Source organism: Columba livia, chromosome 22 (genome assembly GCF_036013475.1).
Source record: "Columba livia isolate bColLiv1 breed racing homer chromosome 22, bColLiv1.pat.W.v2, whole genome shotgun sequence".
In the NCBI taxonomy this organism is placed as follows: domain Eukaryota; kingdom Metazoa; phylum Chordata; class Aves; order Columbiformes; family Columbidae; genus Columba; species Columba livia.
Genome location: NC_088623.1, coordinates 7,210,979 through 7,230,189, shown reverse-complemented (window position 1 = coordinate 7,230,189; position 19,211 = coordinate 7,210,979). Strand labels below are relative to the sequence as shown.

Below are 19,211 nucleotides of genomic sequence, written 5' to 3'. Positions count from 1 at the left end.
ATGAAATGTCACTAAGATAATTTTTTAAATATATAAAGTGGGCTTTAATTTTAACTGCGGATTCCAAGGGAGTGCCATCAGTATCTAAATTACAGCTGGGAAAAGCAAACAGCATCAAAGAGCAGACCTGCGAGCGAGCAGGGGCAGCGCTGCCTTGGGCCTGGCCCTGGGCAGTTTGTTGGATCAACAGCAGGAATCGGGGTGCAGGGTGGGAGCTGCATGCATACAAGCCCAGGAAAAACAAAAGCTTCACAAAAATAGTGGGAGATACTGTGTTTAAAATCTGCCCGGTGATCCACCCCCAGCTTTTGTTGCCCCTCTGGGTTCAGTTGCTGCAATTAGCTGAATGTGCATCAGACGAGACCAGACGTTTAATGGCAGATGCACTTTATTTTTAATCTCAATGGTATACTGAGGCTCTAAACCAAAAGCTTATCTCCTTCATGCTGAGCGGGAACATTTCTGTGTGTCCCAGCTGCCGTGTCCTCCAAATGGGTGCCTCCCTGAATGCAGCTGCAGAAGATTATTTGCTTTCTAGCGTGCAATTTCCCTTAAACCCCGACGAGGTTGCACGGGGTTGGTGTACCCATGGGTGTTGCATGGGGCTGGGACATCACCGTGGCATCCCATGGGGCTGGTTGGTCCTGGAGTTGGGGTGCCCTTGGACAGCGGGTGTTACACGAAGGTGTTCCCCCCACAGAGGCGCGGCTTAGGGCTGAGGGAGCCTTGGCACACTGCGTGGGGCCCAGGTGTCCTTGGAGCGCTGCACGGCGCTGTCCGCAAGCCCCGGGGCGTTGTCCTGCGCCCAGCCCCCCCGCAAGCGCATTGCCCAGGACCCGCCGGCCCCCACCCGCTCCCCCGCCGCTGCCCCTGCAAGTGCGCGGAGCAGGCCAGCCCGCTAGGGGAGGGGGCAACGTGCTGATTTGCATACTGCCGCCACACTCGAGCCAATGAGAAAGCGGTGTCGGCCCCATCGCCGAGACGGGCAGGCAGAGCCACCAATGGAACGCGAGCACAGAGGAGGGGCGCGGCGGCCGGGGAGACTCGGCTGGCGAGGGCGCGCGGGGGCACTCGGAGCCCGGCGGCGGCGGCAGGTGGGTGGTTGCGGCGCCGGGGACCGTGCGGGGTCCGCACGAGGGGCAGCGGCGTCCAGCGTGGGGCTGGGGAGCGGCGTGGAGAACGGGATGGTTCCCCCAGATGCTGCTGTGGGGTGAAATAGGACGGGGGTCCCCACCCCTTTGCCCCCCAGTGCAGGGATGTCTGGGTGGAGTTAATGCAGAAGCTCCCGAGCGTTACGGGCGGCACTGGGATGGGCACAGGGGACGAGGCGGGCTGGGGTCACTGGACGGTCACTGGACGGGGGTCAGTGTCGCCGGTTGTGCCCGCGGGACAGTGCTCAAGGGAGGGGATTTTTCTTTATCCCACTTTTCCTCACAAAACGAGGCTCCTGTGCCCAACTGTCAGGTTTTCTCTAATGCCACCTGCTCCACATATCCCATAAGGTGCAGATGTAAATATGTGGTTTTGATTGCAGTAGCTGTAGGTGATAGCACAAGGTAAATGTAATGTTTCTTTTTCCCAAGCTTCTGTTATTTTTCCCTCCTCTCTGGGCACAAAATCGCTTTCAAAGGTTGTTTTCAGAGTGCGCGTTTGCGTGAGCTCGCTCTCGTCAGGAAGGAGAGCTTGCGGTGAGCGGAGCGGGCTGGGGATGTGTCCGTCGGCCTGGCCGCCGACAGCAGTGTCCGGCTGAGGCTCCGGTGCTGCAGCTGTTCCTGTCCGGCCGTGCCGGGCATGCAGGGCCACGCTGCTGCTCCTGGAAAACAGCCTTGAAAATAAGAAAAGAAGGTGATACTCTAGGGTTTTAAAGGTAGATTTAAAGCGATGTTTCTCCATAATAAGCTATTGTTGAGGTGGATTTGGGACATCACTGGGGCATCAAATCCAGCCTGGAAGCTGGGATTACAAGTTAAAAAATAAAAGTTGAAGGCACAAATCGCTTCTTCCTTTAAAGTGCAGTCAAAGGGCTGGGGGAAGAACATTATTAAATCCGTTCAGCAGAGCCTGTATCTGGCTTTTATGGGCTGTTTTCCTGGAGGTGTGGTGGGTTTGGGTTGGGCAGTGATGCTCTGACTCAGAGATGCTCTGGTTTTATTTCCAACCAGGTACCCTAGAGATGGGACAGAACTGCTGGGGGGGGCAGTAATGCCACCAACGCAGGGGGAGCAATGGGCACTGCTGGCAGAGGGGTCACCCAGGAGCATGGGACTGGGCACAAATAACTTCCCAGTGGTGCCGAGAGTTTTGCAGCCAGAGTGCAGTTGCCCGTCAGCGGGGTGCCGGGGTCCGTCAGCGCGGTGCCGGGGTCCGTCAGCGGGGTGCTGCTCCTCCTGGTTCTGGGCTCGGGGGATGCAGGGGCTTTGGCAGGGAGGCTGGCGCGGCGCAGCTCTCGCCGTCCCGTCGTGCCCGGGGCAGAGCAGACGTGTCTGCTGGGATGACACCTTGTGCAAATTTTTTTTTTTTTTTTTAATAAAAGCAGATGATCATAGCTTCCCAAACCTTATTTGCACAGCGCATGCCTGAGTTATATATGTTGAGGTCCTTTCCCAGTGCTGTGAGAGCATCTCTGCACTGGGCCGAGCCAGCAAATAAGGACGGTTCCTGAGTGAAAACCAGTCTGCATCCTTCAGGAACGTCACTGCTGTGTGGTTAGGTGTGTTTGGATTGCCAGCCTGAAGGAGAAGGTTTGCTGTAAGGCTTGAGATGCTCAGCACCAAGACCCCTCTTCCATCCAGCCACGTCCCCCTGGGCTGGCTCCAGAGGGAAAGTATTTTCTGAAGTACTTGGAGAATAGTTTGCTGCTGTTTGTATTTGTATGCTATTTAATATTTTATTTTATATTATCTCTCAGTTACGTATATTTATAGAAAGTTGTTACAGCCCATTGAGGGAGCTGCCCAGCTTGTACCAATCTCATGTATATCACAGGGAAATAATAGATTACTTAGCAAGGGTTATTTTATTTTAACGCTATATGTTTGTGGACAGAAAGAAATGGCCACAAGTGCTCTAATGTTTGAGTTGCTCACGTAACTTGTTTGTCATGGAGCTGACGAGCTTTTTCCATAGTCAGTAATTGTGGTTGAAATAAGGATTTCTGATTTTGCAAGTGACTGTATTGGAAAATTGGGAAAATAGTAGTAAAGTAACTGTCAGAAGCGAAGAGGCGAGAGGATGAGGGATGGCAGTTAAACTGTGTTCTGCCTGTGGTGGCCTGCCTTCATAAATGGTAGTATCGCTCTTAGAAAATCAGCATCATTGAAAGTATTCCTGTTTCAAGGATTTTTTTATTTACCTTAAATTTAATCACTTAAATAAAAAGAGCTGTAGGAGACACTGCCTCTCCTTGCTGGCCAGTGACGTCATTTTGGGGGTGCAGCCCCAAAGCCACAGCATCCTCAGCAGCCCCGCCAGCCTCGGGCGAGCCCCGGCACCCTGCAGCAGCCCCGCCGTCCCGTCCCGTCCCCCTCCGTCGGCGGACCTGCCGTTTGCTGATACCATTCGGCATGTAGGGTCACCTGTCTGGAAGTCTGTTGGAGAAAGCCCTAAATCTGTTGCAAGCAATGAGATGCTTTTAAAAATTAAAAAAAAAAAAAAAAAATATATATATATATCTCCAAGTTTAATTGTCAGATTTATTTTGGAGAAAAGACTAAATTGGAGTAGAATTGGCAAACAAGGCATTTCTTGTTTGTTCCTATTTTATGTTTGTTTTAGTCCCCCAAGCTGTCTCCTAACGCTGAATTTGCTCGGCGTGGGTGCCGCTGCGGGCGCCACGAGCCGTGCGTGCAGCAGCCGAGCTGCCCCGGGCCGCGCTGCACCGCGGCGCAGGGACCCGCACCTGGAGAACCCAGAGGTGGAATGTTTATTTCCTCTGTCCTGAAAAGCCCGGCTGGGTTTGCTCTCCCTGGTTGTTTTGACCAGGGGAGAAGACACGATGAAAAGAGCCTGCTCGTTTTTGATGGCAAAAAGCCCATTTAGGGGGTGCCGAGGAGTGGGTAGTGGGATGTCAAGTACTTTCTCACTTTTTAAAGATGGTTTATATAACCTGCTTGGCTATATTATTATACTTTTTTCCCTCCAGTTACATAAACCTAATTTATGAAAACATTAGGAAATTACATGCCCTGCTGTTGCCTGAGCGTCTGTATATAATGACCACGGAGCTTGTGAGGATGCTCAGCTCCTCTGCCAGCCCTCTCCCAAGAAGCTCAGGCAGGTGTGGAGCAGCTCTTCATACACTCGTTCCTCTTGCTGCAGCTGAAACTTGAGGGCAGCCTCTAATTCAACACATTAAAAAAAATAGTTATGACTTGGATCTTAAATAAAACCACTTCAGAAGCTTAAAAACATTAGCTAGGAAAAATGATTAAGCAAGCGTGACAGGAACTCCTACCATTATATTGAAGTTAGCTGCATGCAGCAGTTTGCTTTTCTTCTTTTGTTATTCTCTTAATTGCTTAAAAGCTTCCCGTGGCTGCTGTAGCAGCGATGCCCTCTGCTCCTCGGGAGGCAGACTGGGCTAGGGGTGACCGCGTCCCGTGTTGGGAGGGCTGCGGGGCTGCGGGCGGGTGGCACCGGGACCTCTGGATCCGCTGTGCCCGGTCTCCGTGGGCAGGAGGAGTTAACCCTGCAGCGGCCAGGCTGTGCGTAAAGGGGACCAGGGAGTCCGCTTGCATCCCCACTGAGATGGAGGTTCATCAGCTGCTGGGCAATCAGAGCACCTCTGTTTGCATTTTGGTTTTTTGCTTGAATGAAAGTTGCCATGACTGGCCTGCCAGGATGTCAGCTGCTTGCACAGTGTGCATGCTACGGAGTAAATCAGTAAATGGGAGTCTTATTCAGCTAGCAATAACTTAAATTTATGACTTCCCCGTTTATTTTAAAGGAGCAGGGGAAAAGTCAAGTGGCCAGGATTTTTTTAATTCAAGCTGTGATGTATGAGTGTGAGGAATGCCACTTGATGTCTGGATGCATTCTCATGTGTTGGGATGGAGCTAAGGATTACATGGAGCTGCCTTGTCAAGCTTAAGAAGGTTGTGTTTCCCTAGAAATCCCGATTTTAATCTATTAACGACTCAGACGCTGTCTCCTCGGGTCTCTGCTCCACAGACTGCTGGTGTCGGTGTCTTAAAACACCCTTGTCTGGGGAAGATTCCGCCCTGGTCTTCCCTGCTGCTGCCCGGGGGCAGGTCACTCAGTAAGTAGGTACTTGGTTAGACACAGTCGTTTCTGTGATCAAAGGGGAGGCGCAACCACGGCGGGGTGGGGGGCGGCAGCGGCTGCCTAGCGGGTTGCTCGTTAGCTGGCGGCGGGTGGGCTGGGGGTGCAGGATGGAGGGGCTGGATTTGGGGCGGTGCTGGCCGGGACCTGGGGCCCTGCGTTTCCCCCTGCCATGCGTTTGGGTTAGTTGTGTTTTTAGCTTGGCCGTTGCATTTTAAAGAAACTCCGTCCGGTGTTGCAATCCAAAACTTTTGGGGCTTTTGTGGTGCCATCGAAGTGAAAGCGCTTTGTGCTAAGTGGGTCTTAAAAAACAAACCCCAGAGCAGTCAGCTCTTATTTTTCCATCCTGCGAGTTTTCATCCTTGACTTTCAGCAGTAGTCAATAAAAAAGTTGGACAGAGTGTAGCTTTTTTTTTTTTTTGCTGATGGTAAGATGCTAAATGCTGTTTTATGGAAACAGTGAGTCAAAGCGTCATCCCATGGCTGTGGGGAGCCCAGGGGCTGCCACGGGAGGTTCTGTCCGTGGTCCATCACCCCTTTCTGACTGTGGTGGAACACGGTCTGGGGCTTAAAACTGCCGCCTCTGTTCTCCGTTGTTCTGAAATCTTGTTTTGGAATAACGCGCATGTGTTTTGTTTTGTTTTTCTTACCAGCTGTTTGTGTGGAATCCCGGCCGTGTCGCTGGTGGGGACCTCCCGGGACATTCCAGCCTCCTCCGGCGATCGCGCGGTGGCAAGGTGAGACCCCTCAGAGTCCTGCCCAGCCTTTCCCTTCCCCGCGTTCCCTCCCGAGAGCCTCCAGGGATCTGCCACGTGAAGTTTCCATTTGGAGCTGGCAAATTCCCGGTATGCCGATTTCTAGGAAATGTGGCTTGGGATGGTGTGCTTGGTGAAACTCTAGCATGTGTGATACCTGTCTGTCCTCAGCCTGGGGTGGGACATCTGCATCCCAGTCCCCGCTTTGAATTTTCTCATGTTTCTCTGGGCTGGAAGATAGCAACATCTGTGTGGAGAGGGAACTGTAAAACAAACGGCTTGTTTTTATGGCGTGGGTTTCTGCGCAGCGCACGCTGGTGTTGCAGGGCGTGATCCTCTTGGAGCAGCATTTCTGCTGCAGAGATTGTCATTTGAAAGGCACGTGCAGAGGGGAAGTGGCTTCGAGAGGCTCCCATTGCAGGTCACAACTGTCTGTTTTGCCTCGAGCGCGAGTCTGGCATCATTTGCAGACAGCCTGAAAACTCACACGGCTCGGGATAACAGAGGTGGAGGGGACACCAACCACCACGCAGACTGAAAAGGAAATAACAGTGTTTTGTCATACCTGCTTAAAAAAAAAAAAAAAAGAGAGGGAGCAAAAAAGCACAGAATGCGTTTTTCTGAAGCAGCAGCTGAATTAATGAATGTCAGATGGTATGTGGGTGCTAAACCGGGGTCAGAGCTGCAGCGCTGCCCAGCTGCACCGGGATGTGCAGGGGCTGCTCTGCCTGCCCGGCCGGTGCCGCTTTGTTGCTTGTGGACATGGACTGCAGCTGAATTGCTCGTGAGCATCCATCGCAACGATACTGCTCTCCATCTGGAGGAGGGCAGAGCAGTTTGTAACTGCTCGTGCCTGTGTGTGGGACAGCCTCTGGGGAGAGAGCAGATTTGCAAGGAGCAAAGAGGCAGCAGTCATTGCTTTTGAGCAATTCAGGGAGTTTATATTAGCTTAGCAGGGCTGAGAACATGCATGTGCCAGCATCATGGTCTGGATGTAGTGGTCCCAGTGAAGAACACATAGTGCACATGTAGGAGTCTCCTGCACTTGCGAGCCTTCTAGCTCAGCTAGAAGCTCTTTAATGTATCTCGTATTAATTCATGCTGAAATAGTTGCACTTGGGGGAGATATGTCAAAACCTCTGGATTTTAAGCTTGTTTATTATAGCTCCTAAATTACAGTTTAAACAGCTGTGCTGAATTTTTAGATCATCCAGTAGAGCAGAGACTGATGAAAAGCAAACAAGTGCAAACCCTGGAGCCTTTCCTCGAGCTCTGAAGAATAGCTTTGCCCTTTCACAGGGCCTGGGGAGGGAGGAGGTGGCGGCGCTGGGTCCCTGTGCCGGTCAGGCAGCCCCGAGCTTGACCAGAGGTGTTTTTGGGGGGTTTACAGGCTCCTGCAAGGGACTTTTGCTTTAGGATGTGAAGAATCAAGCTGTGCCAAACCGCCCCAAACTGCAGAACCTGGGAGGAGGGAGGATGGTTTAGCCTGGCTGCATTTACAAGACTTAAAATATAAAGCTCGTAGGTGAGGGAAGAGCAGGGTCTGCCAGGGGTGTCAGAAACACCCAGAGGCTTTTGCACAGGGTAATGAATTAACCCCCTCCCTGTTTCTGGGGCGCTCTTGGTTCCTCAGCAGGGTTCAGGCTCCGACACCTCCAGCGTGCGTCCCCGGCCCTCGGTGCCAGCCCCCGGCTCCCTGGTGTTGAAATCTGGGGGAGGAGCAGATTCTTTTTTTCCCTACAACTGTTTGTTTCAAATTAATTGGGATTTTGAAGCCCAGCCAGCCTCCTCCTGCTGCTCCAAACCGGAGATAAGCAGGAGAGCCGCGGTCTTTTCTCTAACCTAGTTGGAGCCGTTTTCACTGGACTGAGAAGTCTCGAGGTCTTTCATAATGTGGACCACATCTTAATAGCTGGTCTTGTGGGCTCCATCCCTCCCACTGCTTCTGACGCAGAGCGTCTCCCCTCCTGCTCGCCTTGGCCAGCTTCCCTGGATGACTCTACTAATTGCTTACGTAGAAAAATAATGAGAAGGATGTGTATGATATATTTTTAGATGTCTCTTGGTGGGATTTAGCAACGGGCAAGCTGGAGGCAGCACCTCCCCGTCTGTCTTGTGCATCCCGGCGATAGCTGCTTGGTGGACCTGCGGAGGTTCTGCCCCAGGAGGTGGCACTTCTTTTGCAAGCTGCTGGTTTGGGTTGGAGAGACCTCCCCAGCCCCCAGTGCCACCCCTGCCATGGGCAGGGACCTCGTCACCAGCTCAGGTTGCTCAGAGCCCCGTCCAGCCTGGCCTGGGATGTCTCCAGGGATGGTTCATCCACCACCTCTCTGGCCAACCCGGGCCAGGCTCTCACCACCCTCAGGGCAACGGTTTCTTCCGAAGTAACCGACAGTATGTTTTCCAGTGTATAAATACCCATGAGATGACGAGTCTCACCACCAAAGTTGCTTTTCTAGTGTTTTTTAGGTGTTACGATCTGAAACCTCAGCAGAACAGGGGAGAGGGAGCAGACACAAAATCTCATTAAATATTACACCAAAGATGGTCATAATTGAGCTTTGCAACAAGCAGTTCCCTTATTTTTCTATTTGGTTCTTCCATCGCAGGGCTCTTTGTGTCTCGGTGGCTTCCTGTGCCGGGGGGCCGGCTCCAGCTCTTCCCTTTCCTCCCGGGCGTGAGGAGCACAGTTCTTCTTGCAGCACAGCTTATCTGCCCTTAGAGCTGAAAACATCCTTTCTTTGCTCTTTTTGAATCCCCTGAATGAATAATTTCTCCTGCTGGTTAACGTCAGCTTCCACACCAAAGGCTGTGGGAAAGTTTTGCAATTACAGTCACTTTAATAGATCTGGTTTATGTCTTAAAAAATGCATCGCTTTCTAATTCTCCATTGCATGTTTCCCTGATTATGTGTCGCACAGCAGTTTGGCTACCAAAATAGCCTTATGGTTTGAAGGAGAACATCAGGAAATATGTTTTTTAAACCATAGGCAGTTCTCTTTTTACCAGGCAGCATTGGTAAAAGTCTGCATTTGATGAAAAACATGGCTTTTCTGGCATCTCGGCTGCTCACACAGTGATATTTGGAACGTAGTGCGGCAGCAGTTTGCCCAAAAAACCCCAATTTCTTCGAGTCTTCCTGTGAATTTTCTCTTCAGCAACCCAAATGGCTGGGATTCCTTTGGTGCTGGGTTTTCTTTAGTTTTTGGAGGAGATGCTTGCTGTTTGTTCGGGTCTTCCCATGCAGAGTGATGCTCTGCTTGCCGGAGACTCGGAGCTTCGCCTGTCGTCTTTGGGTGTTTTTGGTGGGCAAGAGAAGACACGGTTTGCCTTGGGGTGAGGTGCCGCTTTCCAAATAACAGGGTGTCTGACAAACAGGTAATTCCTTGTGGGAAGGGATTTCCCGCTCTGCACACTGGAGATGTGCGCGAAGCTTCCTGCCCCAGCTCTGCAGCAGAGCGAGCCGCTGATTTTATTTAACCCTTTCCTCTTGCACCGCATCCCGTGGTCCTGCCAGGCTCACGGGCTTTGTGCTGTGTTTCCCCAGGTCCGGGGCTTATGCAAGGAGACCATGACCACTGACGAGGCCGCCAAGGGCGAAGGGGAGGTGCAGGCGGTGGCTCTCGCCGAGCGCGGCGAGGACATCACACCGGCTCGAGACCGAGGGGTCCTGAAGGTGAGGGGGCTGCCGGGAGGGTCCTGCGTCCCGTGTTCTGGGTGCATGGTCGTGGCCGCGGGCTGCATGCTCAGCCCGTAGGCCATGGAGCGCTTCCAGGGCTGTCGGACTCTTTTCTTCTTTTAAATTTGGAAGGCAAAGGAGATGAGCATCACTTGGCATACAGAAGGATGGGGTGGTGTTTGAGACTGATGGTTTCAGGCTGCTCAATGAATTTCGCTGCTATTGTGTTTCCTAATCAGATTATTAGCTGTAAATCCACAAAACATTTTTGTGCATGACTCACAGACACTAGAGAGAGCACATTACTGAAGTCATCCAGTCTGCTCCACAACCCGTTTTTCATAGTCAGGGCCATTTCTGGATAGTTCTGCTCCCCAGTACTTGCTCTTCTCCAGTTGAATAGGACCTTTCCTCTAAGAATAGCATCCTCCCCTGCTCCATGCTCCGCTTGGGAACTGCGTGTTCCAGGCTGTAGCATTTGGAAAATAAAGTGTTGACAAGAAGCGAGTGGCGAAGTGACCCAGCCCTGCGCGTGGACCGCGCGGACAGAGCGCGAGCGTGGTGGCAGCTCCTTCAGGTTTGCAGCGGCCGCGTTCCCAGGCGGCGCGGCAGGGCGCAGGCAGGTCCTGCTCAGCCCTGTCCTGCTCCTCCGCCGCAGCTCCGGTTCGGGGTTTATTTTTGGCAGCTGATGGAAGGATAAATTGAATGTCTCCCCGTCAAGCCTTCCTTTGGTTTTGAGCAGCACTGGGGTGTACATGCATGCGTGCGTGTGTATATATTTATATATATATATATATATATATATATATATATATGCGTGTGTGTGTGTATATATAAAACTGCAGGTGTGTGTTTGTGTGTATCTCTCTCTATCTCTCTCACTCTCCATATGCATCCTTGGCTGTCCCACGGCCTCTTTTTCTCTGGTTTCTTTTTCTCAGATCATTAAACGACCTGGGAGTGAAGATGAATCCCCCATGATTGGGGACAAGGTTTATGTCCACTACAAAGGCAAACTCGCCAACGGTAAAAAATTTGACTCCAGCCGTGATCGAAATGAGCCCTTTGTCTTCAGCCTGGGCAAGGGTGAGCTGGCCTGGGGGCTCCGTCCGCGGGGATGATCCAGGGGGGTGGCATGATTCTGGGGGGATTTGGGATGATCCTGGGCGCTGAGACCCTGTTGCAGAACAGATGGACAGTGTCAGCCCTGCCTTAAGTGACTTCTGAGGGTGTTTTTTGGGGGTGCCATCTTTGCAGCACCCAGGCTGGGCTTTTCCTGGGCCGCCAGCTGTTCCCTCCTGCCTGACCTCTGTCTGTCTCCTAGGTCAGGTAATCAAGGCATGGGACATCGGGGTGGCTACCATGAAGAAAGGAGAGATCTGCTACTTGCTCTGCAAACCCGAGTACGCGTACGGCTCTGCCGGCAGCGCCCCCAAAATCCCCTCCAACGCCACCCTCTTTTTTGAGGCAAGTAATGCCAGCGGGCTGGCGCGTGGGTGAGCTGCTCGCGCCTTCCCGCCTTGCCAGCCAGCTTAAAAATTTAAAAAAGAAGAAAAAACACAACAAAAGAACACAAACCACAACCAAAAAACCAGTTTGGATTCCTGAAACGTGTCCCTCTGCTCCAGGAACTGCTGCCAGGGTTTTCTCAGAAATGTGTGTCTGAGCTGGGACTGGAACTCTGGCTGGGGAGAGCCCCCGTACCGGGGGGAATGGGCAGATTCCCACTGTAAAAATGCGCATGGGAAGGAGAAAGCAGCTGGGAAATGTCCCTGGGTGCTAAAAACCGATCAGGGCCATGGGGTGGCAGGAAAGCCAAGGTTTTGGCGCAGTGCGCTGGCCTGGCAGGGCTCCCCGGGACAGGGCGGTGGGCAGGGAGGAGTGGGTCTGTCCTAAATTAAAGCTTAGTCCTTCCAAGTCTAGTGGGACTGAGCTGTGGGTCAGAACTGGTCCCATCAGAGAATGAAGGGGAAACTGCCGCCCGTGCTGACCCTGGGCGGCTTTCACGGCATCTTCCAGCACCCGCCCTGTTGTACCCTCACAGGTTAATAAACCTGTTTTTGCTGTTACTTTGTGTTATGCTTCAGGTACTGGATATGTCCCAGTTTCTAATAAATTGGGTGTATTACGCTGTGGCTTGGAGCTGGCTTTTATGAGCGACTTCTGCTTGTCAGCTGAATGGAGAATGAGCTGCCTTGGCTCTCCAGCGGGAGGATGAAATGCCGCTTTGTGGCTTTTCTGTTGTTTTTCTCCACTCCTTTTTCCCTCCTCAGGCTCTGCCCACCTTTTTTTTTTAGGTTGAGCTGCTTGACTTCAAAGGCGAGGACTTGTTTGAGGATGGAGGGATTATCCGGAGGATCAAGAGGAAGGGAGAAGGTTACTCCAACCCTAACGAAGGGGCTACGGTGGAAAGTGAGTGCCTGTCTGTCTGCGGCGGGAGCTCGAGGGGTGACCACGTCCCGGAGCAACCCCGGCACCTCTCCCTGGCGCGGGGCCGCTGGCCCTGCTGGGCTGCGGGCAGCCGCGCATCGCGGCGCGGCTGGCCGGGGTGCGGAGGGGCTGGGCGGGTGGCGGGCCGCTGCCCACCCAGGGACGCTCACCTGAGCTCTCCCCGGACAGGCTGTGACCCGGGGCAGCGATGGCTTGTCTCAGCCAGATGTTTGGGAGGTGCGTTGCTGCTGGAATTAGTGTGGAAGAAACCGTGCTTGTAGAAACGAGCAGCTCCAGGCTGGAGTCTTGAAAGCGTTTTTACTGGTTTTAAGTTTTACAGACCCTAATTCGTAGTTCTGGTCCCTAAAACCCAGGCTGTAGTTGAAATCTGGCATTCCAGCTTTTGTTACAACCTTTCCCCCCGCCCCTCCTCCTCCTTCGTTTTTAATCTGAGTACAAATTGCTGTCAGCACATCAAGTTCGTGTGCCAGCCGCACTCGGTACACTCTGTTCTCTCCTCTTCAAAAACAAAATCGCTGCAGGCACCGAGAGAACAATAAGTCAGGGCTGCAGCCGGAGTGATGTTCCTTCAGCAGCGTTTTTTTCCCTGTAACCCAAGAGCAACTGCAACCAGCTGACCTGCTCCTGGAAACCTGAGTGGAGATTTTCCCCCTTTGCCTGGTGTATTTTTCGTACAATTAGCATAGAGCAGAACTATCCTCGCAGGGAAGGATCGCAGCACCCTCCTGCGTGCTCTAAAGCGGGATGTTCCCGTCACTGATGCATCCTGCTGGGGGCAGGGGACCGGGGAGAGCCGTACAGCTGCTTGTGGGGTCAGGGATTCTGGAAACACACAGGGAGACGGCATGGTGTTGTGAGCTTGCTGGGTTACCTGTATTTTAGGCTCAATTTTCCACTTTCCTATGCCTAAGAAAATAGCCAGCTTGGTTTTGAGTTGGGGGTGATGAGGCAGAGCTTGGTGTCCCACCGCGCAGTGGGGAGAGCATCCTCAGGCCGTGCATAACGTCGGGGGGCTGCACTGCCCTGGGAACCGGGTCTTGCTTAGTCCGTGTGTCCCGTCGCAGGGACTTTCCATGGGTCCCGGGCAGGGAGTGTCCGTGGGGCGGGGGGCAGGTTTCCTTCGGCCCAGGCTGCGGCGGTCCTGGACGGAGCCCGGACCCGCTCGGCTCTGTCCAGCGCGGTGGCTGTTTGCTCTCACCTCCCGCTGCCCCAGATGAGATGCTTGGTGTCCTGTGGTATCTCGGGTCGCATCCTGCAGCTCTGTGCGGTGCTGGAGGGGCTCTGAGAGCAGCCCCTGGCCCCAGGGTTGTTTCCTTTCCAGGGGTCCCTTCCCTCCATGCTCCAGCAGCACTCGCGTGGGCGATCTCTGCCCTGCAGCGAGCAAAAGTAAAGCTTGTGTCCTTCCAGGCTGCAAAGTCCTTAAGCACAGTTGTGATGCCCACCATGAAATTTTCCTCTCAAAACCTTTTTTTAATGTGTTTTGTCTTTTTTTTTTTTTTCAATGCTACATAGGTGTTCCTTGTGAAATTGCTTTTACTTTTTGGCTAGCCACATGCTTATGCCTTGTACCGTGCGAGCAGAGTGCAGAGAACATACAACTGTCCCCAAAGCCCAGAACGTCTTCAGGATCAAATAAATAAAGAATAATCCTGCTGTGGAAACCCAGCCAGGAGTGCCAGGTGGTGAATGTGCCAGGTACCCCATGTCCGCTCTGGCTGCGCTTCTGCCAGCGTCTGGGGCTGGAGCAGCACGGTGATTGGTTGAAGATTAAAAATAAATAAATAAAAAGAAGTGTTTATCTTGTACTTTGAGTTCCTAGAGGCAGGAGAACAAGGCCTTGTTTTCAAGGTAGAAGGCAAGGCGGTATAGCACTGTATAGAAGATTTGTAATCGCTGTGATAAATTCTGCGTGGCGGCATGCCAGGAGCAATATCCAGTTCCAGTAAGACTTGTGCAGCTGAGTATGAGGGGAACATATTAGTCATGATGTTTATCTGTTGTCTGGTCCTTGGTTAGATGAGATATGGCCGACTTGCTTTTCAGCAATGTTTCAAAGCCCTCCCCATCCCTCTCTCCTTACCAGGGGCTCCTTGGCTGCCCCCAGCCCCGTGTCTTCCCCCTTCCGGGGCTGGAAGCTTTGCTGCATTTCAGGAGATAATGCTTCGCAGGGCACTTCATAAGGTGCTTTCTTCAGAGCCCACCTTGCTTGTTTTCGGTGGCTCTGGGTGCGATCCTGCCCGTCCCCTCTCCCTGCAGTTCACCTGGAGGGATTCTGCGGCGGCACCAGGTTCGACTGCAAAGACGTGAAGTTCGTCGTGGGTGAAGGGGAGGACCACGACATCCCCATCGGCATCGACAAAGCGCTGGAGAAGATGCAGAGGGGAGAGCACTGCGTCCTCTACCTCGGGCCACGGTAGGGAGCATCTCTGGGGGGTGCTGTCTAGTTTTAAGCTTACAGCACCTGAGGCCGTTACAGCACCGGTGGAAGACGACGATCCCAACAACAGGACTTCCTGGAGAGCTCTGGGTTAGCAATGCCGGCAGGGCCAGCAAGTGTCCGGCAGCGCGTAGGCAGGAATTTCAAGATGCTTTAAAAATTAGGTAAAGGGGCTTTATCCAAGTCCTGTGTCTGAAAGGAAAACGTCTCCCTGTAAATTGCCAGGGCTGGGTCCTTACACTGGAGAGAAACCTGTATAAAAAGACAGATTGGATGCAGCCAAACAGGATGATTCCCTATATATCATGCATCGTATATTGTCAGATGTCTTTGCTCGTAGAGAATAACATCACCCTGGCCCCCAAATGTTGGAAAGCTGCTGGCATGGAGCTGAGTGTGAAACCAGAATTAGTAACCTAGGCCTGTGTTCGTGGCCAGGCGCTGCCGAAATGGAGATTTCCCCACCCGGCGCCTCTGACAGCCTCTTTCTGCCCATCAGATACGGCTTCGGGGAGACGGGGAAGGCGAAATATGGCATCCAGGCAAATGCAGAGCTGGTGTACGAGGTCACGCTGAAGAGCTTTGAAAAGGTGAGGGCAGGAGCACGCGGGTCCCTCCCTCGGTCACGGAGCGCGGGTCCTTTTGCAGTGTCCACCCTTTGTCCCTGGCGTGGTGCAGCCTGGCCCCTGCTGAAGTGGATACGTCAACAAGGATCTTAGTGTTCTTAATTTGTTGTTCTCTGTTGGTTTGTTTTATTTTTCTGGCTGGAGTCCAAGGCTGGTTCTCTTACTTGTTCCTAGCCTTGTTCCTCTTGTACTTTCTTTCTTTTTCCCTTTTATTTTTTCCTTTTAATTTTGTCCTTTTTCTCCTCCTCTCTGGCTGCGCAGGTCACAGTCCATGTGTCCAGCGGCCCCGAGGAGCTCGGCCGGCACGCCGCGCTGGCTCAGTGGACAGGCTGGGGCCGGGATGCAGGAGATGATGCCCGTGGGATGGGGCAGGGTCAGCGGTGCTGTCCCTGGCTGGGTCACCTCCCCGCCCATCCCCCGGCCGGAGCAAGACACACCCCATCCCATCCCATCCCATCCCATCCCATCCCATCCCATCCCATCCCATCCCATCCCATCCCATCCCATCCCATCCCATCCCATCCCATCCCCTGTCTGCTGGGGGATGTCTCCCCACCCTCCTCTTGCCTTTGGGGGTTTATTTTTTGCCAGGATTTTCCTCCCGTGGGGTTGCAGTGGGCAAACCACCTTGCTCAGGGTGAAGTCCCGAGCCTGGCAGGGGCTCCCCTGTTGTGAAGGGCTTCAGGTATGCACCCTGTGTGTGCTCTTGGTGTTTGTTCTTCCCCAGCCCCTCAAATTAAAGAAACTGCCGGATCCATCCTCTGTAGTACAGCCCTGAGGAGCCCTGCTCGTTACCGAGGAGTTGCGGCGGCCATGGGTCCTGGTGGTGCGGGGGTTGCCGTGCCCCGCTGGGATTGCTCTGGGTGTTTATTTGCAGGCCAAGGAGTCATGGGAGATGGACACCAAGGAGAAGCTGGAGCAGGCAGCCATCGTCAAGCAGAAAGGCACGATGTACTTCAAGGTTTGTAAACTTAGGGGTGGCGAGGCAGAGCAAGGGAGCTGGAAATAAGTTTGGGGTGATCGTAAGATAAATGCCTCGAGCGTCATCGGTGTCAGAGCAGCTGTGTTCCCCCCAGTGTTGGGGAAGGCGAGTCCTGATCTTCTCTGCCTTTTCCTCACCCCCCAAGATTCCTCCTTCCCCAGCGCTGCCTGGCGCACGTGTGCTGCCTGCGGGGCGGGACGGCGGGTCGGGTCCTGCCCGGGGGTGGATGTGGCCAGGGCTAATGCGAGGGGCTCTGCAGTTGCCATTCCCGGGACAGAGCATCCTGGTCCCCCGCTGCTCTGCACAGAGCTTGAGCACAAGCTCCGACTTGGCGTTTTGCGGGGGCTGCACACCAGCAGCTCCAGCCAAGCCCCAGTGTGGCTGCGGCTATTCAGCATCCTCCTTCATTCGCTCGTTTATGTAAGACACTGTGTTAAACTCGTAACCTGTTTGCAGGATGTTCTGGGAGCCGATCAAGCATTGTCAGCACAGGTTCCTCTAGCATCTTCTTCTTTGCTCCATCCCAGGAAGGCAAATACCTGCAGGCGGTGATTCAGTACGGCAAGATCGTGTCCTGGCTGGAAATGGAGTACGGCTTATCTGAGAAAGAGTCGAAAGCCTCTGACTCGTTCCTCCTGGCTGCCTTCCTCAACCTGGCCATGTGCTACCTGAAGCTACGGGAGTACGCCAAAGCTGTCGAGTGCTGCGATAAGGTAGATGTGCACAAGCCCGGGGGTTGGAGCGTCCTCTCCTAAATGTTCCACTGGGAGTTCAGGGGGTTTTGAATTTCTTTTCATATGAGAAGCAATTTCTAAATGGCAGTGGGGTGGTGGCATCCCTTCTGCACCTTGAGGTCTCTGTGGACGCGATGTGCTTGGAGACTGCGGCAGCAGGAGTTCCCTTGGGGGTTCAAAGTCCACCTGGGCATGTGCTCACAACAGCTTTTCTTCTGAAATCGGATCCGCGTGGGTGGATCTGTGTTGACCAACAGCCTTACCATGCTGTTCGGGTCTGCCCAGGCTGGATCCGGGTGCGACTGAGACAGACTGTGCTCGAGCTGCAGTGGATCTCTCGGCCGCTGGGACGGGCCTTGGCCAGTCTCTGAAAGAGCTGCAACTTTGTCTTGGTTAGGAAACCATGAATTCTTTCATAAAAGGCTTAGATTTAAGCATCTTGCATGTGGTAAAGCTGGTTGCCTTAACCTGAAAGATGAATAATCTCTGGGAGGCGTATGTGGCTTTCGCTGCAGGAAAATCATGTCATTGCTAAAGCAGGGAGACAAAAGCACGTTTAATCCATCAGCTCCCTTGCCTATGAGCTCCCTGTGCTCCTCTGGGCTCAGGTTTAGCATTTACAGCTGATTTCTTGTATGTGGATTTGTTTCCTATCAACTCTGCCACTCTCAGAAGGATTTTAAGCAGATGGAAATAACTGAACTATATTAATGACCTGGCAACTGGTGACGGAGACGCGCCAGCTCTGGTGGAGCAAGATGGAGGTGCTCCGGAGACCTGAAGCTGCCTCGTCGCAGTTTTTGGCAGATTGCGTGAGGCTTTAGCCACAGGGGGGTCTTTTTGAGGGTCCCCGAGTTGCTAACAGGGACCTCTGTGTTTCCAGGCGCTGGGACTGGACCAGGACAACGAGAAGGGCTTGTACCGGAGGGGCGAAGCCAGGTTATTGATGAATGAGTTCGAGCTGGCAAAATGTGACTTTCAAAGGGTGCTAGAAGTAAATCCACAGAACAAGGCGGCAAAATCCCAGATCTCTGTCTGCCAGAAGAAGACAAAGGAGCACAACGAGCGGGACCGGAGGATCTACGCCAACATGTTTGCAAAGTTTGCGGAAAGGGATGCAAAGGTGCGTGTTGCCCATTTTTTGCCATCTAGCAGTTTGCACCGAAGGATATTCAGCAGGTTTGTGATGGGAAAAGATGGGTTAAAAGCAATTAAATAATAGATCAGGTTGAGGATGGAGTGATAGAGCCTGCTGCAGTGGGAAGAAGGGCTGTATTTCTTGGTCTCTCTTACTCAGAGACTGCTGTTAGATGCTCTGTCATCAATAACAGTATTTGCAGTGTGAGCTCCCGAGGGCTGATATAACAGGGTTGGCATTTGTACTTCATGTTGCTGTTCCCAGCCAGTGACTGTTGATGACCTCCCGGTTGCTGGTAAAATGGAATGTCATCCTGTCTCTGGCAAGGCCAGGGGTATCTTGAGGCATGATAGGATGGATTTCCTGAACCTGGTAAGGCAGTAGCCTGCTCCTCTGCTTCTGCGGAGAGGTCGCTGTCTTGTAACAGGCTCTCATCCAAAATTCCTCTGAACAAAACGGGTGTACTGTAACGAGAGCAGACACAGCTTTGCAAGCTGTCTGCGCAGGTCATTTTTAGTGTAATCTCTTCTGAACTGGTGCCTGGAGGCTGAGGCTGTGGAACAAGTGAGCAGTGCGGACTGGGGAGCAGTACGTTGGGTTCGCTGGCTGGGGGCAGGGAGCGGCGTGTTGGCTCAGGCGCCGCGGGGACACCGGCACGTGCTGCTGGACCAGGCGCAGGGCTTCGCGGTGCCTTGGTGCTCCTCTGCCGCACCTGCGGCTGCGTGTACGGGCTGCACCTGCAGCTTGGCCCCATCTCCAGCGCTGGGCCGGCACAGCTCGACCTCTGGCAGCCACTGAGCCAAGCGAACAGGAGCCTGTGGGGTGAGTGGCGGGGGCTGATGGGCAGGGGGAGTCAAGGGGAGGATTCTGCTGGCCCTGCCAGGCTTGGCTGCCTGTATCCATTCCCAGCATCGCTGTCACCTGCCTGCTGCCTCTTCCTCCTGTTGCCAACTCCGTGTGATTTATCTGCTGTTTTTCCAGGAAGCAGCTAGCAAAACCAGGGTCAAGACAGCAGCGGAGAAGCCAGCTTGTGAAAAGGGACCTGAAACTCCTGGTGCCAAAGATGAAGAGGCTGAAGGACATGTATGACGGAGGAGGAGAGGAGTGGAGAGCCTCCTGCCCTCGGCCC

The 19,211-nt window shown here is 53.3% G+C and overlaps 1 protein-coding gene across 9 annotated transcripts; it reads left to right on the top strand.

Moving 5' to 3' along the window:
- The first annotated feature begins 935 nt into the window (after window positions 1-935).
- On the top strand, window positions 936-19,201 carry FKBP5 (FKBP prolyl isomerase 5). Of its 9 annotated transcripts, none has more exons than XR_010467528.1 (13): window positions 936-1,094; window positions 5,934-6,017; window positions 9,583-9,711; window positions 10,656-10,800; window positions 11,039-11,181; window positions 12,012-12,126; window positions 14,422-14,578; window positions 15,102-15,192; window positions 15,490-15,913; window positions 16,106-16,189; window positions 16,738-16,923; window positions 17,828-18,067; window positions 19,064-19,201. XR_010467528.1 is itself a non-coding variant. In XM_065038494.1 (13 exons), the coding sequence occupies exons 4-13, from the start codon at window positions 9,607-9,609 to the stop codon at window positions 19,169-19,171; spliced, it is 1,374 nt and encodes a 457-aa protein (XP_064894566.1). In that variant the 5' UTR covers window positions 1,036-1,094; window positions 5,170-5,257; window positions 5,934-6,017; window positions 9,583-9,606; the 3' UTR covers window positions 19,172-19,201. The 9 variants fall into 9 exon arrangements, 7 of the variants coding, with proteins under 7 accessions (XP_064894565.1, XP_064894564.1, XP_064894566.1 ...); XR_010467527.1 differs by having other exon boundaries at window positions 5,934-6,125; XM_065038494.1 differs by lacking the exon at window positions 15,490-15,913 and adding an exon at window positions 5,170-5,257 and having other exon boundaries at window positions 1,036-1,094.
- Window positions 19,202-19,211: the final 10 nt, after the last annotated feature.